Source organism: Triturus cristatus, chromosome 2_2 (assembly GCF_964204655.1).
Source record: "Triturus cristatus chromosome 2_2, aTriCri1.1, whole genome shotgun sequence".
NCBI lineage: Eukaryota > Metazoa > Chordata > Amphibia > Caudata > Salamandridae > Triturus > Triturus cristatus.
In genome coordinates this window covers 118,869,375-118,895,412 of record NC_140582.1, presented here as the reverse complement: position 1 = coordinate 118,895,412, position 26,038 = coordinate 118,869,375, and the positions used below count along the sequence as shown (strand labels likewise).

Here is a 26,038-nt window from a genome sequence, read left to right as displayed (position 1 = left end):
ATAATTTAATAGTAATATTGCATTTGGTACCTGCTTAATTAAGAGAAAACTCCCCTGTAAAAGCACCTAGTGTTAACAGGGATGAAAGGAAAGACAGAAATAGGTAAAGGTGATGGCATAGAGAGAGGATGGTTGGATGGCCAGTAGTCTACATTGAATATTGGTGTGAATCCATGATATCTGAATTGCTTTGGTATCACTATTGACTGATAGAGGGAAGTGATAGATTGCCATCAGTTCAGGGGGAGGTTCAGTAATTTGAGGAAAGAGTTCAGTTATTCCATAAGTTACTCTATACTTCCCATTGATATATGCATTTTGTGTGTTATCTATGCCTCTTGGGAGGCATACAAGGTGGTGGTGAGGGGACATTGTATATGGGACAAACAATTGGCATACAAAGGAAACTACACCAGGAGAGCTTGACCATTGAGGGAGTGCAGCGCACGCTGGATAGCACGCAAGGAACTGGGGTACGCGCACACACACGCCTGCTCACCACCCGCAAACAGTATTATGAGGCCCTTGAGAGACTTTGTTCACATGACTACAGGGTATATATGGATAGGATACAGGAAGAAGAGGGGAAAGCTGGTCACTTGCTGGCATGGTTGATCATGCCGGAGACCCAGGGCGCCCCAATCACCCACATACAGATGGACACAGGCACAACTGAATTCGACCCAGACAAAATCAACAAACTATTCCAGAGCTAATATGAAACACTATATACCGCCCCCCAAGAGGCCCCCCCAGACAGACCTTGGCTCATTCCTGGCCTGCTGCCCCTCCGCACTGCAGATGAACAGATGGTGGAGGAGCTGTATGGCCCTATAACTATCCAGAGGTCCGAGGGGCCATTGCTTCATTGGCCAATGGTAAGACACCTGGCGGCCTCCGGGCAGAGTTTTACTCTAAATTTATAACAGAACTGGCCCCCTACTGGTCTCCTTGTATGCTGAGGCTTCGAGTCAGAACATTTGCCAGATTCCACACAAACTGCAACTGTGATCTCCCTCCCCAAGGTGCCTGGCCAGGATGCTGGAGTGAGGGACTTCAGACCTTTGTCCATGCTCAACACGGACTTCAAAATACTGAGCAAAATCCTGGTGTCCCGACTGCTCCCACACATGAAACACCTAATAAACTTGGACCAAAATGGGTTCATCCCCACACGCAATACCTCATACAACTTGCGGAGATTGTACTCCGTTCTCTACCACCAGGAGTTTAGGTCACTCCCGCAGGATGCCCTTTTATCAGTCGACCTGGAAAAGGCATTCAATACGGTGAGCTGGGCCTACCTATTCGAGGTTATGAAGAGACTGGGAGCAGGTTGGCTGAAGTGGGAGTAGTTGTTATATGCCCTGCCCACAGCGTGGGTCAGGACGGGTAGAATTATCTACACACAGTACGCAATAACAAGCGGAACCCACGAGGGATGCCCCTTATCCCCTCTTCTGTTTGCGCTGTCGATTGAGCACCTGGCAGCTCTCTTCCGTCAGGTGGAAGACGGACTGGGACTGACAGTAGGTGGCAGAACCCACACCATTTCTTTGTATGCAGACGATCTATTAATTTACCTAAACTATGCGAAGGGTGGGGTGGAGACGGCTGTCAGGCTCCTCAACACCTTTGGGGCTTTGTCGGGCCTGCGGGTCAATAAATGCAACACGAATCTGTTTCCAGTGGCTGGGTCCCTGCCTAGGCCACAGGAGCTCCCCGCTGATCTTAATTGGGCTCCTGACACATTTAAATATCTGGCAATTAGAATCTTCAACTCCCTGGATGACTTGAAGGAGGGCAACCAAAACAAGGCAATGCGATCGCTCCAATCCAGCGTGGCTTTCTGGGGCACTTTGTGGCTTCCTAATATGGCCAGGATCTCCTTGACCAAGATGGCCATGCTGCCTTGCCTTTTATACTTCTTTGCTAACTTACCGGTACTTATGCATGCGGCGTGGTTTCGCCCACTCAATGCACTGGTGCAGGACCTCATCTGGGGGGACGGGAGATAGAGAGAATCACTACAATCTTTGCGGCGCTCTATGAGTGAGGAGGTTGTGGGGGTGCCAGACTTTGAGTTTTTTCAATTAGCTGCACAACTGCAATGGGTGGCCCAATGGCTCGGGAGCATGAACCAGGAGGGAACTTTTCTCATGGAGCCAGACCAGTGACCCTGCCTTCTGCTGGCAAAAATTCTGAACCGGACAACTAAGGTCCCTTATAGCATGATACTACAGACCAAAGTTCTGCAGTGCTGGAAACGCTGCATGTCTAGACTGCCGGATGCCCCGCAATATTCTCCGGCGCTACCATTAGTAGGAATACCATATGGGGAGCTGCAGTCGACTCTAATGGCCCAGCAATTGATGTAATGGACGGAGGCTGGGATTGAGACCGTGGGGACTGCAACCAAGACAAAACCTTTCTTCCGTTTGCAGAACTGGTTGAGGGGTGTTGACTCCCGCTGGGACAGTTCCTCATGTATGAATTGTTGTGCTTGACACTTCCCTGACCCCACTGTCACAGCTGAGGGACAGATGGGAGAGGCTCCTAGATAAAAACTTTACTGACACAGAGTGAAGTAGAGTGTTGGAGTCTCCATGGAGAATCTCACGTAACACTCGATTAAAATATACCCAATTTAATTGTTGATATATGTCCTACGTGACCCCTCACCCTCTCTTTCTTTGTGGGGGAGCCGAGAGACTGCCCAAGATGTGGTGAGTTGGAATTCGGACTTTCTTGACATGACCTGGAGTTGTGACAAGCTGCAGGTCTTCTCGCAAGCAGTGCTGTCAAAAATTAACGCTGAACTGGGGCATTATTTGGAATTAGTTGCAGCGGTATGTCTCCTTGGGCTGTGTCCCTGCCCAAATAGAAAATGGGAAACCGGTCCATGGATCTGGCCCTGGTGCTGGCCCGGAGGCATATAGCAGTGACATGGAAACAGACTTCAGGGCCACAGATTAACATTTGGACACAAGAGGTGACTGAATGGACTGGTGTTGAAGGTAGGGCACTGCACAGAGAAGAGTTAAAGGGCCTGCGCCAACAGGCAGATCTATGGAAGCATGCCTTGGATATCTGGGAGCATCCGAGCCATACTAATAGCTCTGATGAAGACAGTGAAACTCCCACGAACTGCGGGAGACAAATTGAGATAGACTTCGGAGGCGTTGGGAAGCACCTATGGCCCACATTATGCACCCCTCCCCTCGGGCACCCCCTCTCCCTCTGGTACCTCCCTCCCCATCCCAAAGAGAGACTTATTACATATCATGCGGCTACACTAAGGGGCATTTGTACAAGCCCCTATTGCCACCACGACGTCACTTCTATCTACGTTCCGGTGGCGATACAGGCTTAGCCTTATTTACAAGGCAGCGTTAAGCCACTTAACGTGGCTTAAGACTACCTTTTAAATAGGGCCCTTTCACAGTATGGTTAGCATGAAAGGGGTGGGCAGTGGGTGTTGCAGTGGGCGTTCCACCACAACACCCATTGATTTTGACGCTGCCCCCTATGTACAAGGGCAGCGTACATAGGAGGCAGCGGCATAGGAGGCGTTAGCCATCACGGCTTAACACCTCACTCCGCCACTTCAGAATTGCAAGACTGCACTATATTTACAACAATATGGTGCAGCCTTGCGTTTCTTCCGGCGATGGCTCTACACTTAGCAGTGTAGCGCCAACGCAGGCACCCTTGCACCATAGTGCAAGGGTGCCTGCGTGCAGGGGAGGATTGTTTATGTGTAGCAAGGTGTCCCTTTCTGCACATAAACAATCCTAAAATGCCATTTTGTCACTTTCATGTGTGCTGCTTAATGCAGCACAGATGAAAGTGACAAAATGGAATTTTTGAAAAAGCTTGTTTATGTACAGGAAGGGGGACCTTCCTGTACATAAAAAATCAATGGCATTTTGCTTTTGGTGAGGCGGTCAACATAGTGATCAGGGATGGCCTAAGCGCTGTCCTGTCGTGAGGCCTCATGAAGCCAGGTTTCAGTAATGAACACAACATCTTAATTAGGATCTGATATAAGGTCAGTGGCCTGATGTTTGCGGCGTGCGAGGGATTGAGCATTCACCAGATCACACCAGAGTGACTGAGTGACGAAAGAGTTGAAAACTGATTAATTAGAAAATAGGAGGAAGGAACAGTCTTCATGGCAACAGACAATAATCTTACCGTAGTTATGCAAGAGCTATGGCTAATCAAGTCCTCAGTTGAGTATTGCAGTGGAGAAGAACAGCCAGCGTTGCCGGCCGTGGGCCCAGCTGGTGTGTGGAGACGAGTTTGTCTTCGGCATCCCCAAAGGCAAGCCCCTCTGTCTATTAGAAAAGATTATTTGGCTTTATTTTTAATTAATGAATCGTTGTATATTATAAGCTTTTAAAATGTATGGAGGTTTGGAAGTGTTAAAGTAGACACTCACTGTGCTGTCAGACCAACCAATCTAATAGATTGCTACAGATCCAGAAAGGAATGCAGGTGTCACAAAATTAGCGAATGGCACAAAGAGTCTGAAGCTGAAAGTAACCAAGGGGCATATTAGCAATGGCTGGCGATATAATTATTGCCGCTTTAGCGTCCGTTTTCGGGCAATAAGCGGCGATAATTATATCGCAATATCATCAAGGACACGCTAGCGTGTGTTTTTTCACAGCCTCGCCTCGCATCGCTAATGAGATGCAAAGAAGGCGTGGCTGTGAAAACAACACATGAAAATATCGCGAAGGCAGCTTCGCGATATTAACAAGGAGGTGCAGCGATAAAAAAAATCGCGCTACCTCGGCCTTAACACTGGAATTTAACGTCTGTTAAATTCCAGACTAATGCATACTAATAATGGTAGGTGGATTATGCTGATACGACCACAGGGTGGTATCAGCAATGTTATCACTGTTTTCCATGGAACATCGCTGGAAAACCAGCGATGTTCCATGGTAAACACCGCTATAGCTGAAATATTATCGCCATAGCGCTATGTATTGTTAATATAGCGTTATCATGGTGATAATTTTCAGCGATAGCCGGCAATAATATTTCTACCGCTATGTGAGGCCAGCGATAATTATCGCTGGCCCTTGTTAATAAGCCCCCAAGTTTTTAATTTCTTTTTAAAGTTTGATTCAGATTCCATAAAGCGCAAGCTGTGAGGATGAAGATTCCATGCGTTAATCCCTAGAATATTTCTGTTGCAGAATTGCATTTTTATAATGTAATAGCAAAAATGTCTGAATGCAAAAAGAATTTATTGATGCTATATGTGTATTGTCTTTGGTTTCAAGGTATTTTAAGTCAGTGACTTTTCCCATTATCATTATAGACTAGTCTTGAGATCATGTTTGTTTAAGGTTGGTTCTGGCTCCAAGCTACCTTAAGCTAAACTATAATAAGAAAATTATTGTTTCTAAATATTAAAGTATTCTACACATTTGAAACATGAATAGGTTTTAAGCTGTGAATTTGACAAAACATATACTTTAAAAAACGTATAACATCTTATTTCCGTGACTTCTCATCTTTATTTGACTACTAATTACTAGCTTTAATTGATTATCAGGTTAACCCATTTTTCTTTTCTATTTTCTCTAGATTAGCAGCACTTATCCTGTTGGTCATGCAAGAGGAGGAAAGTTCTTTTTGGTGCCTGGTAGATATTGTTGAAAATATAATGCCAGTGGAGTACTACAGCAAAACCTTAGCTGCATCCCAGGTAAAGCTGGAATGTCCTACATCATAAACTATAATGGCACTTCTTTAAGAGAGACCCCATTTAGCTAATGTACAACAGTGGTCTGTGTTTTACCTCTCCCACACAATGCAAATCCTAAAAAATAAACAAAATCACAGGAAAGGATGTCCCGCCTTGTACTATCCCTCACTTGGGCCAGCTGAGATCCAAACGTTGCCAAATATCATGTATGTTTTCATAATAAAGGGCACCAAAAACAAGGTGATTCATGGAATGCTTGAATTAATCTTCTACAATGGGAACAGTCTAGCTCTAACTGCCAGGCTATATTCTTCCTGAACCCGAACATTAGCAACCCAGGATCGGTTTCACTCTTATTAGGTATAGCTTTGTTCCAGTGGCACAGTGTGCATGAGACACCTGTCTGGGCATAGCTGTCATATTTAGGGCATCAGAAACAAGGTGATGGTGATGAATTGATTGTTTGAATCTCAGCTCTTGCAATCGCACTGGGCTGTATCCCAGTACATCGTTTTTGCTGACCATGGCACCTCTGTTTGGACCCAGCCATATGCAAGTCACTCTTGATGCTGCTGCAATGGGAACAGTCCAGCCGAACTGCCAGGCCAGTTCCTCATGTACCAGAACACAGGCAACCCAGCTACTTGTCCGTCATTGCAATGTAGTGAACAAGGCCCAACTGGGATCGCAAACCAGCCCTGGCAATTACGTCCGACCGGCCCCGGGGATGGGAGGGCTGGTGGGAACACTGCTGCTGCGCTTTTGTTACAAGGGGCCGATTTTGCATCACTGCTGCAAAACCAGACCCCAGTAACAAAAATGACTCCCACCGGTCCAAAACAGCCCCCCACCCTTCTGGCCCACCGGGGAAACACCCAGTCCAGCCCTGGTAGTGAATCTTTAGTGCAATGCACAAGTCTTCATTTAAATAGGAAATCATGCATTGATAAACATGGATTTATTGACATTCATGTATTATGAAATAATTAACAAATACGCATTCATTCCTTCCAATTAAACTTACATGAGTAATGCATATATTTTTTAACAAGCCATGGCCTCTTTAAGGTATGTAGATTTGCAACTCATCAAGTTTAACTAAGGGATTGAATATGAATTCTGAGAAAATTATTTGTGATGCACTAAAAAATGTAACATGATAGATGGTCTGTGCCTTTCTGCCATGCTTCCCTTAGCGTGGAGATACCTCTTTGGGGGTGATTCAGGCACTATATAAATAAAATAAATAAATAAATGAGGTGTGTGAACACGTTATATTTTCTTACAGCTTGTAGTGGCCTCCTGACTGCATGAGCACAAAATAGGAAAAATGTAGTAGTTTTGATCGGTAAATTTCCAATGCAGTTGGATGCTAATTACTTCTTTTATGAAACTCGTCTGACACCCCCACGGGCCCTTTAAAAATAAATAGGAGTATTCAGTGTAGTACTGGATTTGTGGTTGCGCGGCAACATATTGCACAATTTTGGGTCAAATAGGACAGATGCCGTGGATGACCCAGGAAGTCTATTAAGGTGTGTGGTATTTGTAGAAAGAACATCATGGACTCAGTGAACCAAGTAAGTCCATGTTCTGAGTTTAATTTTAAGCGTACTAACAGCACTCGGTTGTCTCATCAACTAGTGATGTGACAGAATGTTTGTTTAATAATCTAATCCACATAAAAAATATACAATGCTGTTATGGAAATAGTAGCTCACTCAAGCTAGGCGACCTTGCATTTGAATGCCAGATAATTTTTCCTGCTTTATCTTTATGATAAAACTAAGGGCTATATTCACAAGGACTTATCTCCGATGTATCTCCATATTAACGCATCAAAAGTGGAGATATATTTAACACCCCGTTCACAAGCCGGTGCAAACTGCAGACATCTCCAGCATTCCCGCGATAACTGCCCTAAAACGGATCCCCACAGTGGACACCACCAACTAACCCTAATGAGATGTAGAGTAGGCTTTCCTGTGCAAAAACACACGAAAAAACCGCAACACCACATTCACAACAAACTGCCGCCAGATCCGCGAGCAAACCGAAAACAGGCAATAAGCCGCGGTAGCAGCAGGGATTTTACACCTGCCTTCTGCTGGTGCTAAGCAGGACGACCAACTGCAGCATGAAAGGGAGCCCGGCCAAGAGCCAGACCTGAAGTCCCATAGTCATGCAACTCACGACACTGCCAATGGGCACGCAGCACAACTACATACAACATGACACACAACATGCCAACCGACTAGACACGACAACACGACCCCAGTGGGAATCCGGCCTTGCCACGCCCACAACCCAGCCACAGCATGGCACCACAGACACACAATAGCAGGATGTGAGGAAAGGCATGAAGCAGGCACGTGCGAGAGAGGAAAGTGACTAAGGAATGTGAACCCAACCAATGCCAGGTGTGGTGTGGTGGTGCTGGACAGACCACAGAGTGCAAACCACGGAAATGGCCATGTGGAGTACAACTGCTGGTGCATGGAGTGTAGTGGCCAGTGGACGCCACTATGTCCCCACAGGCTGTGTTGCAGAAATGTCGCAATTTACGTCCCCCCTGAATGCACGTGCATAGGGGGTTGGACCTGCGTACGCCAGGCCTGCATAGTCATGGGTCTACTCAACCATCTGCCGAGTCTCACACCACGCCAATTATGCTTAATCACGCGTGGCTCTGCTGCAAAGACTCGGAGGGGATAGACTCATGACTATATGCTTTAGAGCCTTCAGATCCAACGCAGAGATTGATACTGCGATTGATGGTTAAAATATAAGGCCTAAGTATTTTATTATGATTTATGCACCATATTAGCAGAGTGACTTCACAATGATCCTGATGAATGCCTCGAACAAATCCGTCACTTGGGCAGAAACATGTTGATCTTTGGATATGGTATATTTTTGTAACCCTACACTCACTTGCATTTTAATGTACTACTACCTAGGCAGGAAGAATAAAGTTGATGCCCCTAGATAGATAGTCTTTTAACACACACTTTATTTTTGCACTCTGCCCCTCCTTACCATATCAAGTTGGTAGATCCAACACGTGCTTTGCACTCCCCCTCCTTCCCTTTTGGGTAAAGTCGTAGCCCACACGGGGTACCTTGCGGTCCCGGTGTGTTGGAGGAACCCAATGATGAAGCATGTCACCCTTGGGTGAGTGAGGGTTTTCGTCCATAACAATTGTTATGCCTAACCAATACTAGTGCACCATCAGTTACCATTCTGTACTACGCTACCCTATATTCAGTGTGAGTTTCATGCATGGATGTTTGGCATGCAGGCTGGAAACTGGATCTGGGAGTTTGCACGAGACCTTGTGTGCAGTGAGCACATTGAGCCACTACCCGATTGACCTTTGGTGCACATTGGATCCAGTGGTTGGAGTCAGCACATCTGTCCGGGTCAGCTGATGGATTACGTCGACATGTCAGATGTGGTGGACGACGATCGCTCACTGGAAATTTTGGCCTACGCAGCTGCACTCCCGTTCATGGACGAGTGACAAGGTACCTGCAGCAACAACTGGAAGTGACCGATTTCACGTGTCCGGACGCATGGTTGCATGTTGTGAATCTGGTCACATGTCCCAAGACGACAGTGGACATGGCTGCATTCGCCTGGACTCATGATCCCTGGGCGGACAACCAACGCGGGTTAGCACTGACTTGTGTTGGTGATGGACCCCCCCGAGGTGCACATGGGCGCTTTCCTACGTTCCTCATTCAGACATGCTGCTGCATTGGTTTGCATCTCGTGGCACTTCTCATGGCTGTGCTGACAGGCACTTGTTGATAAGGTTCCTGCACTTTCACTTGTCTCCAACTGTGTTGTGTCTTGATTTGTATGCTAATGTGTGTCTCAAGGACTCTCTGGCTGCCTGCCATACGTGCATTGCTACCCCATCAGAGCAATGTGTTTGTACTTGTGCATTATCAGGTCCCTGTTTCGTGTTTAGCCAGATGCGTATGGCCGTTTATCGGCCACAGGCAGGCGCACTTGTGTCCTGTGTTTGGTGGGGCAGATGTTGTTGTTTGTACAACATTGTGTTCGAGGTTGGGGTGCTCTTCTATGTGTGTGTGCTATGTCCCTTCTGCTCTGATTTGCCTCACCCTTCTCCTGTTCAGGCAGTGTGGTTTTCACTTCTGTGCTTGTTCAGTGGTGTTATGTTGCCGGGGTGTGTGACTTGTGCTCCTGGTGCTTGATTGTGCATGTGTGCCATTGTGCCCATCTTCCCCCGGCCCCCAGTCCCTGCTGGTCCCTCTCCCTGTTGCTGTTGTGTCTGTTGTTTGGGGCAGTTTCCGGGCCCCCAGTTCTGCCACCATCTCTAGACTGATGTGGTGGACACCATTTCCTCCATGTCATCCAGCTCCTGGTGTGGCACTGGACTCCCACCTCCGGTGTGCATTGCTGCCTTCTTGGTGTTGGCGTGTTTCTGCTTGTTTGTGCCTTTCTCATCATTCCGGATGTTCTGGTTTTCTGCCATTATCCTTCTCTGCTCTCAGGCTGCATTCACCTTGTCCACGATGGCCTGCTATGTGCAATGTTTTGTTGCCAATGTGGCTTGTGGGGTTGTCTGCTGGCTCGGGATGCCTCCATTGTGCTTGGCTGTTGTTTTCTGTTTGGTTTGTCTTTCTTTTTCAGGCTTTGGTTGTGCTTATTCCCACCTGCCGTGTGTGTCGCAGGCCTGGCGGTGCTTATCCCTGCTATCCTCATCGCGAATGGGCTCATCGCATGTTTTTGGGTGTTGTGGTTTGTGTTTTTATCACGGTTGGGGTGGTTGTATCGCGGATATTGGCCGCGGTATCGTCAGACTATCGCATGCTACCGCCTTGTAGTGATTACCACGTTGACACAGGGTTATTTTCCCGCAATATGCTGTGATGTGTAAACTTGCGTTAGCAATTTTTGGTGATGTTTATCACATGTTCTTGCGAATATACACCCAAGTTGTTTAAAAAAGGTCAAAGAACGAAAAATAAAAGATGACAAATTCACTTCGGACCTTATTTTGAATCTTGACTCTAGACGCTGGTTAACATTCTTTAAAACTCCACAAAACCTCTAGCAAGTCCTAAGAATGTAGGCATTGTAAGTTTGTGCAGAAACTATTTAAAATTAAAACATCAAGATAAAAGGCGTGTTCAACAATAGTTTTGAAGTATGAAGAATGAAGTATGAAGCATGCAGTATGAGAGCCAACCTTGTTTAACTAGATCCTCTACATAAGTGCATAAGCACAATAGCAAATACAATGAGCTTAATCTTCCTGCAATTTCATTTGTCATCTCATTTGTAATTTTTCTTTTGTGTCTCTTTCTTTCTTTCTTTCTTTCTTTCTTTCTTTCTTTCTTTCTTTCTTTCTTTCTTTCTTTCTTTCTTTCTTTCCTTTCTTTCTTTCCTTTCTTTCCTTCTTAACTATCATTTATAACCTCATTTGTAATTGCATTTCCTCTCATGCCAGCTTGTTGTTCCCTGTGATTTTCACTTTTGTTCTCGTTTTTTGGAAAACCCAATAAAATGATATTTAGAAAAACCATCAAGAAGTAAATCACTAGAATTAAAAAAAAAACAGTTTATGGTTGTGTTAGTCTTTATTCTGTTTCTGCCATGTCTCTAAACAGTTAGCAGTGAGCAGAGACAGATCATTCATGCACACTATCGGACAGACAGCCAGGTACAGAAATGGTCGCAGGGCAGCAGGTAAGGCAGTAGGGAGGTGCAGAAAGAGGGGTGCTGTTGTGAGCTCCAATGAACCCCAATATAGGCCTAGGTAGCTACACAACCTTTTACCTACATTTGTCCTACCTTGCTCTACATAACGGCTCTGGTGCTGACCTTTTGCCTAGTTATGTGCCAAATAAATGTTGTGTGGTTTACTTCGAAAACTAGCCTAATTTATTATGCATAAGAATTGTTAGTATCACACAGAAGGATTACCATCTTCTGTATAATAACTCTACAAAAGTCACTGCTATCGTCATCCTTGGACGACAGGCCTACAGAACCATTTGACATCTAGGTAGAACCCCTGAGGCTACCTTTTGGGTATATAAGCACCACATCTTTGCTGTATGAACCAGAGGATAAGCTTCCATGCTGACACGAGATGCTGAAGTCCCTGCATGCAGAAACTCCAGAACGCAGTGGTACGACATCTCTTGCGGGGTGTCCAACTCGACACCAAGACATGGTCCTTCATTCTCTCCCATCAGGTAATGGGGTTGGCTCTTCCCTAGTGGATTCTTGGCTTTCCACCTACACACATGATAGGTGCACTTAGGTACGCTTAGTTCGGTTCGCATCTTAGGAGTATGCTTGATTTTTGCTATTTATCTATATGCCTGCATATATTCACTGTTTCAGCAGCATGGTAGAATTCTACCTTTTATTTACTCTGTTGGTGCTTGAAATCACATATATCTGCTTCTGTCTAATGGTTGTCGTAGCAAACGTATTTTATACTAGAATGACGCTGGTTCAATCAATCAATCAATCAAAGACATTTATAGAGCGCGCTACCTACCCGTAGGGTCTCGAGGCGCTATGGGGGGGGGGTGCCGCTACTGCTCGAACAGCCAGGTCTTGAGCTTCTTCCTGAAGGAGAGGTGGTCTTGGGTCAGGCGCAGGTCTGCCAGGAGGGAGTTCCAGGTCTTGGCGGCCAGGTAGGAGAAGGACCTTCCTCCTGTGGTGGCTCTGCGGATGCGTGGGACGGCGGCGAGGGCGTGGCTGGCGGATCGGAGGTGGCGTTTGGGAGCGTAGAAGTTGATTCGGTTGTTGAGGTAGCTCGGGCCTTGGTCGTGGAGAGCTCTGTGTGCGTGGGTAAGGAGGCGGAAGGTGATTCTCTTGTTGACCGGGAGCCAACGTCCCCATAGTTTATTCTGTATATCTCTCTGAGAAGAAGTGAGCACGAGTGACTGAACGAAAAGTATTGTACTGTTTCCACGATCCCTGAACGATCAAGCGGTGTTATGTTCGATAGTTGCCAGAAACTATTTGCTCCTTGGGAAGGTAAGGGTGTTTATGGTGGCACTGTGAGCTAGATGGTCCAAAGGCTAACATATCCTTTGGGGGTGTCTGGAATCAGTCTGGACACCAATCCCTTAGTTTATGTTGTCTAAACGTGCAGATCCTATATAGATTTGTAGTAAGAACTGCACAACAATACCAATTAGTTTATAAAAACACAACAAAGTTGTTGGGTCACAAAGAAGTAAGCATGTTAAAGGTAGGCAAAACATAGACAAGAGGGAACGTGAGTATTACGGGAGGTGAGGGTATATTTATACACTGCCTTCATACTGAAAAAGGGGTTTAAAAAAGCAGAGAGTAGGCAGGCGGGAGGAAAAGTAGGGTAGATGAATAGGAGAGGCTGATTTGATACAGTGGAAAGATGAGTGAATATAAAGTGAATATAGAACAAACCGCAACAAAATAAATAAGGAGTGAGGTGTGGGGGGGGGGGTCACCAGCGAGAGAGAAGTAAAATGGGAAAGAGGGGAGGGACAGCAAGAGAACAGAATAACACAAATCAAGGATCTCTATGAAAACAGTTTAAAGTTAAATGGCTGTCGGCAAGTTAGATTTAAAAGCTTGGTAAATTACATCTCTCTTGGAAATTTCAAGAATGCAGGTTTGGAGAAATTACGTGATTAAGCTGGTTCTACTCTAAGATCACATGCAATATAGTCAGAATTGTATTGCATAGTCATAACCAATAAGATGCCCAGTTTGAGTATATATCCCAAATCCTTTAAATCTACAGTTTAACAAATTTTTTGTGAAACTGTGTTGAAAAATGAGCTATTCTACCATCATATTCTCCATGTTTTCTGAAAGTAAACTTCACAATGCCCATTTTGAGGGTTTGGTTTGATTTTCATCTAGTAAATCTGAAATATGCACGGTAAAATGCAACCTTCAACCCCATATTTTCAAACAGAATCTGAGTTGAGAGCGCACTCCAGTTATCTCCCAAACTTACTGTAGGATTTCAGGCTTAGTCATTTGGTGCAATTCGAGTGCTCCACCACATTCAAAATTCATCAGATGCCAGTGGCCAGCAGAGAGATGCACATGATTCCAGGTTATTCCATTTGTTTTTGAGATTGGGGGATTTGGTCTGCCTGGATTTTTGAGTGCTGACCGAAGAAGGTGGAATGGTCAGGCACGCCTGTATCACCATGCTTTATTTACTGTATTTAAAAGGACCACTTCTAAATCACTTTTATTGCTTTCTCCAGGTAGATCAGCGAGTGTTCAAGGACTTTCTGGCTGAGAAGCTTCCTAAACTAACAGCCCACTTTGAACAGCACAAGATTGACCTCTCTCTGATCACCTTTAACTGGTTTCTTGTCGTGTTCGTGGACAGCTTGGTCAGCGACATTCTCCTCAGGGTCTGGGATGCCTTCCTTTATGAAGGGACGAAGGTAGGTCATTGTAGATGAAAGTTCGTTTTTGAATTGGGAAACAGCATAAGAATAACAAGGAACAACTTCTCATCTGATGCTTCTTGGAGTAGCATAATGTATAGTCTCCCCTTTTGATTGGATATTCCATCATTTGTTCTGCTTTGTCCATCGCTAGTATGTCTCACTGGCGCATTAGTCTGTATTGAGTAATCTGAGTGTGTGCTTTACCAAAGGTACCTCTGGTGATTTATATAAAGTAGTGTGCTTCTCCAAAAAGGTTTTTGTTCTAGTGTTTAAAATATTTTATTGAACTGTATAATAACATTATACAGAAAAAAACAATACCAATTAATAATCAATCACTATATAGTACTGGAATAAATACTACACTCAAATCTAATTTATCAACAACCAATATAAAAATCCAATATGTGATACACTAAAACAGTAAAATTAAATCAAGCTATAACCACAAAGGAAAATATAAGTAGAATATTAAAAATAAAAAAGTAACAAAATTAGTCAAGCGTTAATGAGGACTGAAAACCAAATAGACTTTGAATGTATTTTATAGTATAGTGAGAATACCCACTGTTATAGTTAGGACCTTGTTTCCATAGGAAAAGCATTTTTTGTTTTCCTGTTGCTGCCTTTTTGATGAATCTTCACGAAAGTTTCCCCCAAAAAATGTTCTTCCACCTGTCTAAGTCCTAAGAAAGGCGTAAGAAAAGGACATAAGGACTCAGGGTAGGGACCCCCTGACCCCTTAGGTGTGGTAGTGGGGTCCCAGAGTGACTGCGCCTGGGCCAGAAACGTTTTTTTTTAATTTTTTATTCTATTTTAAGGTGAATGCACAGAAGATCCTATAACTCATGGAGGATCCTATAACTCGAATAACTGCCCTCCTATAGCTAATCCTATAACTATTACTCGCACTTTCTCCATGTACTGGTTACAACCTGGCATATTATATAACATAGCATCGGAAATCAAAGCAGTCATAGTCAGACTTATGACATCTGAAATGACATAATTTCTCAGAACACAGTGCATGATAGAGTGGCGAGTTATAGTTAATGTATTGTAGCGATTGATGCGAGAAGAATGTGTATTACGTATAGTAAATTGAATGCAGTGCATAAATGATACATTTAAGATATAACTATAACTTTATAATTTCTCCAGTTTATATAGGTTAAGTTGGGTTTGTATATAAAGAATACATAAAGTTTTCCTAACTTTAACTTAGCTTTAACCTTTGTTATTTTTCATGAATATATACTTACATACATCTAGTGACTGTAAACTATAAAACGTTAGGAATTTATAGTCATCAAGACGGTCCCAAAATGGTTGATAGCACGGTACAGCTTTATGAGTTTTTGCTAACGAAAGAACAGCACCATGTCTTGAAAAAGTAATCCATGCCGACTAAGTCTGTACAGAAGCAAAGTTTCATCTTTCCAATCTGGGGTTAGAAATGTTATCACAGTTACCTTTTGGGATTTACATACATTTAGTGTGCTTTTCCAAAAAGCATTTGGTTCTGCTTGAGCAGGTATTTACATAGAAAGGTGGAAAGGAAAGAGGTAATGAACTGGGAGCTTGAGAAAACGGTGGAAAGAATACAGTTTGGACCTGGTAGCACATGCAAACAGTGGTTTGGCGAAGCATACTTACATAGGCGAGGCATATGTATGCAATATCACAACATATGGTCCAACACATGGTGTTCTCATGCATGCAGAATTTGTTAGCAAATTAGCTCTGTTGATTAAATGTTCGCTTCTGCAACCTGAAGTACAGTTCAAATTTCATCATGCCATAGCTAACCAAATATTTGCCGATATGTTACTTTGCTTTTCGTAGGAGTATTTCTAAAAGGCACACTTAACTTCAAGAAACAGTGGAGCAATGCATATACTTTAAAGAGGATAGTTCAACACTAATAAAGTAGGGGCTTCTGTAGTCAGTATGCAGATACTTTGCAGGAATATTGAGTACATAGCAGTAGAGAAGGTGGGAAAGGAATTGAGGAGTTAAGTTGATGGATTAAAGAGTGGTGGTGCCTTCACAAGAGTGGTGATTTGCATATGAAAGGAATATTGGCATAGGATTTCTGTGAACTCATTATGGAAGCACTATTGTGATTTTGATGGAGATACTGTTGTATAGTCTTTAGTTTAGGCCTAAAACCCTTATCACCAGTGATGTGTTAAAGGTCTACAGATTGGCTTCTGATAATGTATTTGGTCTGGGAGATGGTCAGGCTCTCAGCCGGATATGCTGGTTGGTGTTTTGCCTTTCACAACTTTATAGCTGTGCAGCTGGTCTTGATTATAATACACGGTTACTTTAGTAACCAGTGAGAAGATAAAAACTGACATAATATGACTGAACTGTTATTGACCTTTGACAAGGGATGCTCCTAGGTAGAAGATTACCTTCAAAGATGAGAGGCATGTCTAGGATGCTCTATGAGTAAAACATGTCTTCTATTAGGATGGTATATAGCCAGAAACAGTTTGGATTACAGGAGTTCGATTTTACGTTGTGAAAAAGTACGAAATGGTACCCGGCAGCTTGTGTTTTTATTGTAGTGATAATTTTAAGAGTGTTGACTGTTTGTGCTAAAGCTGAGATATTTGGTGCACAAGGTTAGTTGAGGAGTGACCATGTTCCTTATGTTTTTTGGGTTAGGATGTATTTTCTGTTAGTGGATTTAAGCTTTAAGTATGCACTTGCCATCAATGAACTTTGGCCAAAGCACACAGTCCAGTATGTGGATAAAGCCCTCCTTGGAGGGTCAGAGAAGAGGACCTCCACAGAAGACTGGTTGGGGGGTGCAGTGTGGTCCAGAAGGGAACCTTCTGGGTGATTTTCTGTGTTTTGCTTAGTAAAAAGGTAAAGCGTTATGTGGCTTTACATAATGTGCAGATGTGCATATTGAGTAGCCAAGAGATGATGGAGCAGCAGAGGTCACAAATGTTAACAATACAGAGGGTATCATCTGCCATGTGGATTGTAGCTGTCTTTGTGTTGCAGCAAGGCCCACATATATTGTGATAGAATTGAACCAGCATCTTCAGAAAAGAGGGTGGGAATCTCTTTAGGTTTGGCAGGCATCCACTAGTGCTAAGCCAGGAAAAAGGGGCCTCTAGGAGAGTTCTAGTATGGAAGAACATCTTTATAGAGATGACTTTACTAATACTCTTTTGGAAAGGAAGCCTCTCCGTAATCTCTCTGGCCAGCCTACATAGGGAGTACATAATGCAGAGATTGCCCTGCCTCATACTAGGAGGCACTAGTGGCCTTACACTTGCCAGTCATAAACTAATGAGTATATACACCACTTCAATAGCCATCCTTGAATATAAACAGAGAAGCAGAGGGAGCATATCTGAGTTCTGTATATGGAGGAAAGGAAGGGGTATAGTATCTCCTGGCAGCAACAGCAACATGTTAGACCTGGCACCATTGGCGTGAGTCTCCCTTCCATTTTTCGCTGTGTCTCCTCTGTTTTTGCTGGTTATAGATGCTCTGGGTGCTGTGCCACTGCCATTCAGTGCCACAGCGCGAATGCTCCCTGTGTAAAGTTGACATGTGAATTGGTATATCCATGATTGGCTTATTTGGTTTACCTGTTAGTCCCCAGTAGCGTGGCCTGTGTGTGCCCAGGGCTGGAAAACCAAATGCTGCTGGTGGGCCTGCAGCGCTGGTTTGCGCCACCCACAGAAGCAGCTTGTAAAGTGTGTCTCAGACCTGCCACTGCAGTGTCTGCGTGCAGTCCAGAACTGCCATCTTGGCTGTGAAGTGCACCCACTTCCCAGCCCCTGAACCTTTCCTTGGCATCCTGTAAGCCACCCCTATGATAGGGTGCATTGTATGTGTAAGGTAGGGCATGCTCTGATGTGTGCAGCATGTCCTGGTAGTGAATTACACCCAATTTCGTTTTTCACTACTGTAAGGCTACCTGTTCTTCATAGGCCAGAATGGGAGGTTTGGCTATTACATTCTATAGTCCTAACTGACCCACAGAACATGGTAGAAAAACGAATTTAGTATGCCTGAGCTCAGAATATTAAAATACATCTTTTAGTGAAGTTTATTTTTATATTCTGTGTTTGAAAATACCACTTTTAGAAAGTAGGTATTTTCTTGCCTAAGCCTTCCAGTGTGCTCTGCTGTTATGTGTACTGGCTGTCTGGTTTTGGAGGGACAGGGCAGGCTGAGTCATACCTGGGTTGAATAGAGAGATCTGCATTGGAGTATGGGGAGGGGTAGCTCCTTGACCTGAATAGGGCTGTGCCTGGCAAGGTGAATGCTGGCTCCACCTCCCACTGTGCGTCTGATGGCAGAGCCCCTCTTTCTGAAAGGAAGGATGCAGCCTAGTAAACAAAGTGCTCCAGGGCTGGGAAGAACTGGTTATGGCTGGGTTCAGTGACTAGTAGCTTCTGAGAACAAAGACTTTTGGGGTATAAATATCTGTGCCCCAACCCCTACAATTTGTATTGCTCCTGGACAACAAGAAGAACCTCTGTCCGTGTAACTCAAGGAATCTGCAGGAGAAGGACTGTCCTTGTGCTTGTGGGCTGTTTCTTGGACTGGCCTGCAGTGGTTACTACTGGACTTGGAAGAAGAGGAAAATAACTTTGAAGGAACTTTTATTTTTGCTACAGCAATCACCCAAGGGCTAGAAGAGAGCTAGCCTCCTGCAGGAGTCTCAGGCACATCAGACTCCACCACCAGCCTCCTGTTTCCTCCCAGTGAGGATTTCTATCTGCAGGTGAGGCTCCTGTGAGTTCCAGGGCCTCTAGTTCTACTGTGGAGAAGAGAGTGCTGAAAATCGTCGCTAACCCCCGTTAGCGAGCCGCTGCAGCTGGAGAGCGTAAGGAAAATCGTCGCTCTGCTGTCGCCGAGTGCTTGCTACCGGAGATCATCGCATCGCCTGTCTGTGGGCCTGAAAACGCTCGCTAACCCGAAGATTATCGCATTGCATGTTAGCGGGCCCCAAAACACTCGCTAACCCCAGTTCATCGCATCACCTGTCTGCGGGCCTGAAAACGCTCGCTAACCCGAAGATTATCGCATTGCATGTTAGCGGGCCTTAAAACGCTCGCTAACCAAAGATCATCGCATCGAGTTCATCGCAGAGCGGACGCCGAGCGTTTTCATTTTCATCGCATCGCATCAGGATCATCGCTCCCTCGCAGAGCGCCGTTATCTTTCATCGCAACAAAATCGCACATGCAACAGGCTCGGCGCATCATCCTCCCTTCGCAGCAAGGATTTAATCGCATCGCCGGCTTAGCGTGCAGAAGTTTGTCGCTTTGTCCTGCACACAAACCAGCGCATCATCCTCCCTTGCAGTAAGGATTCAACGCATCGCTGGTTAGCGTGAGTAAAATCATCGCTACAACTCCTTAGCGACATTTTTGTTGCTTTGCTACAGAATCCAGGTACCTTGTGAGTAAAAGGGTCGCAGAGACCACTGCCTTGAACTGAACACCTCTTTGTGCACCTTGAACTATTTTTGCAGCCTTTTTAGGGTAACCCTACTTTCTAGTATTGTGGCTTTTTACTGTTATTGGTCTTGTGTTAAGTCTATATATAAAGATACTTATTTTTTATAACTACTTGAGTGGTGTCCATTTGTAGTGTTCTTCACTGTGTTACTGTGTATGGTCATAAATGCTTCACACACTGCCTCTCAGATAAGCCTAGCTGCTCGTGCTACGTTACCACAGGGTTGAGCAGGGGTTATCAAAGGGTGTAGTCTGCTTACTCTGATTTAGGACGAAGGGTCCCTACTTGGACAGTGGCCAGCCATTGCCGACTAGAGACCCCCATTTCTAACACAACACTAATCCAAGTATGACGACTGTCCACAGATTTATTGAAATGTAATGGAATACCCAGTGAAAAGATTCCCTTACGGTGAAGTGTTCCTCTGCCTGATCTTGGGAAGCTGACAGGCTTTACAGTATGGGATAGAAACGGAATTTCAACACTAGAAGATCACTGGCGGGGGTGGTGTGGGCCTAATGGCCTTTGCACAACTACAAGAGGAAGCTGAATTGGTAGATGCATAGAGATATTGGAATGTACGATTTAGGCATGCTTTTTGGCAGTGCTTCACTCTTGCTGGCCATATACCCAGAGGCTCTCCCTCTCTTTGTTACTCTTTTATGGACTAAAACCACCTCCCAACCATTAAGAATGTTATAGAGTAACACCCCAGTGTAAATGGAAATAAGACTTTTGATGATGCAGACTGGGAGTAAGTGTATATTTGCGCTTGAAAGATAGGGATACAAACTGGTTTTCACTTGGCTCAATGCAGGATATAACATAGGATTTATTATTCATGCTCCTTTTGCATACATTAGGGAGGGTGCAGGACAAGACAAGCTTTAATGGAGTGATGTGTAAATATGTCTTATGGAAGAAAGGTTCATAATTTTCAGGATTTGGGGAGATGGCTGCCAAAATACCTTCAAATATTTTAGAGCATGTGGCTTACAGTGGCAAGATGGGACATTGCACGGCTTTGGGGAAGGCATGAAAAAAATGTCACCTGGGGAAGCATTATGCAGTGTGCATAAGGGCAGAGGCTGACATAAAAAATCCTAATGATTTGGGATCCCTGAAATCATTATTTTGGGTTGAGTTGACTTAATGAATAGTGGGGTCTGGCATATGTTTTCTGGCACTAAAGGATATAATGATAGATATATTTTAAACCAAGGCAGGTACTTTCAGATGGGTGCAACCACAAGATAGTTGGTGTAACTAAGAAGGTGGTTTGATAGAACATGAAATTAGGAAGGTTAATACTGCCCTGTTGTTTATTTGATTGTAATTTACAAAGGGAAATTCTTACCTTTTTTTGCCTTTCCAAATAAAATCTGATATTTGAGTGTGCTGAGACGTAAAGAAGGAGTTGTAGAAGAACAGTGGCAGCATATTGAGATAGAAGTTGATTTGAGAGGCAATTAACATTTGAACAGTTTCAGCCCTACCCCACCATGTAATGAACTTTGAAGACCACTCCTTGGCTAACTTTTCGATCTTTGTCTAGGGAGAGGTTTCTATGTGCATTTTAGTTTCTGAGATAGATTTTGCGAACTCAATTCCAACAAATAAAGTTTATGTTGCCATTTAAGGTTTGCAGTTGAGGACATAAATGGAATACACAAGTTATTGAAGGGTGAAGATTTCAATTTCGTCCTTATTAAGGAATAACCTGAGACTTTGGCATAATCTATGATCACATTGAGATTTTCGGGGATGGCGCCTTCAGCCTCAGTGGAAAAAATTAGGACGTTGTTTGCATAGGCAGCCAATTTTTGAGATCCACTTTTGAAAAGAATACCTTTGATTTTTGCATTAGTACGAATAGAGTATAGCAGGGTTGTGACTGATATAAGGAACAATTACAAGCATCAGAACTGTGTCCTTTAAGTTTAATGCCGGCTATTTGGTTATAGTATATTGCCATGGCCAAGTGAGAAAATCTTGAGCCTAGATTGAATTTTTCCAAAGTGGTTTATAGGAAGGGCCAAGAGACCTTGTTAAACACTTTTTCTGCATCCAGAGCCATATCCATGACTGGAGAGAAGAGTATTTTTGCTATCTCTTAAACATGGGAAAAAATCCTAATATTATCAGCCGCTACGTGACTTTTTACAAAGTGTGTCTGAGATGGATGTATAGGTAAAGGAAGGACTTTGGCAAGTCGGAATGCGAGTATTTTAAAATAGATTTTGCATTCTGTATTTAATAATGAAATAGGTCTAACATTTTTTATGTCTAGAGTGTTGTTCCCCTACTTAGGAATGACCACGATATGTGCCTCTGAGAAGGAGCCTCCAAGTTTACTCGTCAAGTCAAAGTTATGGAAGAGGGTAAGAAAGTGCAGAACTAATATTTGCTGGTAGCTGTGGTAAAAGGAAGCAGGGAAACTATCCAGGACTTGGTCTTTGTTAGGTTTTAAGGATTTGAGGATTTAATGGCTAAGACAATTCTTTTAGATTTAAGGTTTCTGATTCTATCTTTTTCTAAAATATTGATGTATTTCTCCAGACTATTTAGTTTGGTGTTCAGCTGCTAGTTTTTATTTGCCATTAACCCTAGTATCACACCCTTAATGGTAGCTTTCATAGCATCCCATTTAGTACATTCATCAACATCAGAGGTGAGATTATCCTTGAAAATATTAGTTAATGCTTGTGCCTCTAAAGTCCTTGAGGCAGGGTCCACGAGAAGCTCATCATTCCTTCTCTAAGATAAAGTTTTAGGAGGAGAAGTTGAGATGCTTAGGGTAATAGTGATGCATGCATGGTCTGATACAATAATAGGTTCAATTGTGGGATTAGATACTGATTGAATAAGGGAGTTGCTAATAAAGAAGTAATCAATTCTGGATGAAGAGTTGAGAGTATGAGAGTAAAAGGTAAAATCACTACCCGTTGGATTATGAAGGTGCCAAGCATCAGTTAGTTCATTGTCCCCAGTAAATTTATGAACTAGAGCACGTGAATGATTGGGTCTATATGTATAGTGTGATAATCTGTCCAGGTTGGTGTAATATGGTAAGTTAAAGTCGCCTGCTAATATCAGCTTGATGAGAGGGATTTCAAGAAGTCGCTGATTTAGAGATGACCAGAATGTTGAGTTGCAAGTGAAGAAAACATTTAGGAAATGCAAATTGACATACAGTGGACCTATAAATACAACAAACAAATATGCAATCAACCAAGTAAATATCCAAAATATATATGTTTTATTTATATAACAATGTTTTTTTGGGGGTTTGCATAAATATTTTTTTACAGTAAGAAAAAGAAACCGAAAGTATTCTAGAAGAACAGAGTATCATCAAGTCCATTGCTGCTCTTTTATTCCGTAGGCATATTCATTCATTCATATTATACTGCAACTGTTTATGGACTATTGATTCAAATGCAACCTTGATGAACAGTAAAGAGCAAGAATGACATATTGTTTTCAAATTGCACATGGACTATAATTTGGTATGATTACAACTCAATGTTTAAATACATTGACGTGGTTAAAAACTGTCATGGCTGATAAAATTTGTGTCTACGCGCGTTTCGGCGTTATGCCTTTATCAGGTAGCCATGTGGTGGAACAGACCTTCTTTAGATGAGAAGGGAGTCCTCTAATGTTGGAGGTGTATGGATGTAGTATCAAATGGACAATAGATATCTAAGCAAGGGAACTGAGAAGTTATTGTTCCACCGCATCAGGTTGGTGGCCGCATAAATGGATATCAAACTGGATGGGGTATGGGCCCAATGTGTCACTCGAGTGCTGGTGTGAGCGTAGATGCTGTTAGCGCTTACACCGTGTGAAAAATTATCCTAATCTCCGAACGCATAAGCAAAAACGCGGGGAGTCTGCTACCGGCGTCAATTCCAAATATCGCGGGTGTGTCCATAATGAACGGTACACTGCATCGCGTGCATTTTTCTTTGAAAGCTGCGGCATTGCTCCAAACGGCCCAAGCTGTCGGCTAAGGTCCCGCAACTCTCTTCCTCCTCTATGTGTCCTGGTCCTACGTCATGCGCTGCGTGTGTACGTGCATCAAATGGTAGAATGTTGAGATGTCCATCGTCCGGGCAAAATTTTTGCAATGTAAAAGGAGGAATTGTTTTTTGTGATTTTGTAGATAAGATATCTGCCTTAGTCATCGTGGGTAAAAGCATCAAGCTGACACCCTGCAAGTTTTGAAAACACGTGAATACCCCATTCTTCTTATTGCAAGTGAGGGGCAAGCGTAGTCCGATATCCAATTATTTTTGCTCTGAGCTTCAGTAGGCCTGGCTCTGGTCTCTTGGAGTATTAGAATATCACCTTTTACATTTACAGGCAATAGACTAAAATATTCTTCCTATTGATAGGATGGTTAAAACCCTTGGTATTAAGGAAGATATTCTTAAGTGATACCTGAGACATAACTTAAATATGGGCTGGAGTAGACAGAATGTGGGGGAAGGGAGACTCCAAAGAGAGAGTAGGGAATAGAAGAACCACAGGGGAAAGGTACAGTCTGAATATTGCATTAAAGTGTTACATGAGATAAGCAACAACGTAGACCTGACTTTCACTATAGCTAAACTCAACCTCAATATTGACAAGAAGAACACCACCCCCACCTCCTGAAAACCCACCCCAGAACCAAAAAGATGAGCCATGTAGGCCTCAGAGCAGAGAATAACTGCCAGACATTGGGTCTGGACTCGAGCAGGATTATTAAGTTGTTGTGAACATCTATAATCGGATATGATAACATTTCTAACCATCAATTAACCATAGAATAACCTATAGTATGATATGATAACAATTTTAATTTAACAGTAGATGATAAAACACAGCTAAGTTACCCATAGATGTTGAGACTGAGTGAGATCATGGAGAGTGTTGAGTATTGATAGAATAATGTCCATTCCATAAGAGAAGTCCTGTGTCCCTTTCACTGGTGGAATCTGGGGAATCTTGAGATGATGATCTTGTTTTGTTCTCGTTTGACCCGTTTTTTTTAAATATATGGGACCTTTATAGTCTTTGGACCCTCGTGGTTCAACTCTGTGTTCTTTCTCGCTTGTGTCTGCCATGATCATGCAGCCTTGAGCGTAGTGAGAGTTCTTGGAAAAGTTCCACTTGTTACTTGGAGATATCTGACGTCGAAGGTTGTAGTGGTATAGCCTGGAACTTGTTATGTAACTATAGGAGCAAATTCATTGACCACGTACAAACTCAGTTGAAAGCCAAAAAGCAATTAGGAAGATAGAGGTACAAGCAAGACCTTTTAGGTAGAAAGACAGATAACATTTGCTGTCAATATGCGTTGCCAGGCGTGATAGGAACAAAGTCCCAAAATTAGTGTTCAGAGAGCTTTTGAATGCAGATATAAGATTATTTTTGTAGTTGGGCCTCCAAAAGGGATCGTAAGTCAGATGCAGACAAGGTGATCGCACTTAACCTTTTGGGCTACATGCAGCAGATTTGCATTAGTTGTTGAATCATGAGAGACATAGAGCCAGCTTTAAGTTAAATGAGTGGTGTATTTGCAGACACTTGCAGCCACTACCAGGTACCACTAGCTGTCAACAATTGCCATCACTTGCAGTCACCATAGGATATGGAAGCCAGTATCAGATATGATAAGCAATTACGAAGAACACCGCAGCATCTGTAGAATATATTCTCTCTCATGACTTTTACTCATGAAGTTACAACCAACGCGCTGATATTTTTAAAGTTCTTTCACTTGACGTTTGACACTTAACATTTGCAGACACCACTACTTGCTTCTACATGACACAGCTTGACACAACTTGCCACCACTTGTAGTTACTGGGATACAGTAGTAACCCCTGGGATTTGGAAGTCAGTCTTAAAAACAGTGACAGCAAGCAGTTTAAAAACACAACAGCTTCCTTACATTACTTTCTCTCTTGTAGCTTCTCCACATGAGGCAGAATCACATTAGATGCAGTGGCATGAGGTACTTCAAACAGTTGATGAGTTAAATAAGAGGTGCACTTTCAGATATTTGCACACAACTTGAACTGCTTGCCATTATATGCCACCACTACTTGTCACTGCTTTTCACTACTTGTCACTGCATGCGACTACTTACCACTACTAGCCTCAACATGCAGTCAGCAGTACGTTGCCATATTATAGAAAGCAAAATAGCCGGACAATATTCCAGAACCAGCCAGATAGTGCCACATTTGAAAGCTTGGATAAAGCGGGTGTTGAGACTCATTTATAAAGTGTATATAATGCTCGTGGCTGCCATTTTATATTGGAGCGCTTTAGGAAGCAAGGTGTTCCCATAAAATTGTCT

At 43.4% G+C, this 26,038-nt stretch overlaps 1 protein-coding gene across 1 annotated transcript in view; it reads left to right on the top strand.

Moving 5' to 3' along the window:
* Window positions 1-26,038, top strand: part of TBC1D2 (TBC1 domain family member 2) — a 416,182-nt gene that overhangs the window by 367,170 nt on the left and 22,974 nt on the right. Inside the window, exons 11-12 of the mRNA XM_085641125.1 lie at window positions 5,608-5,728; window positions 13,990-14,175. Coding sequence (XP_085497251.1) covers window positions 5,608-5,728; window positions 13,990-14,175 — 307 coding nt within the window. The remainder of the gene's footprint in view (window positions 1-5,607; window positions 5,729-13,989; window positions 14,176-26,038) is intronic.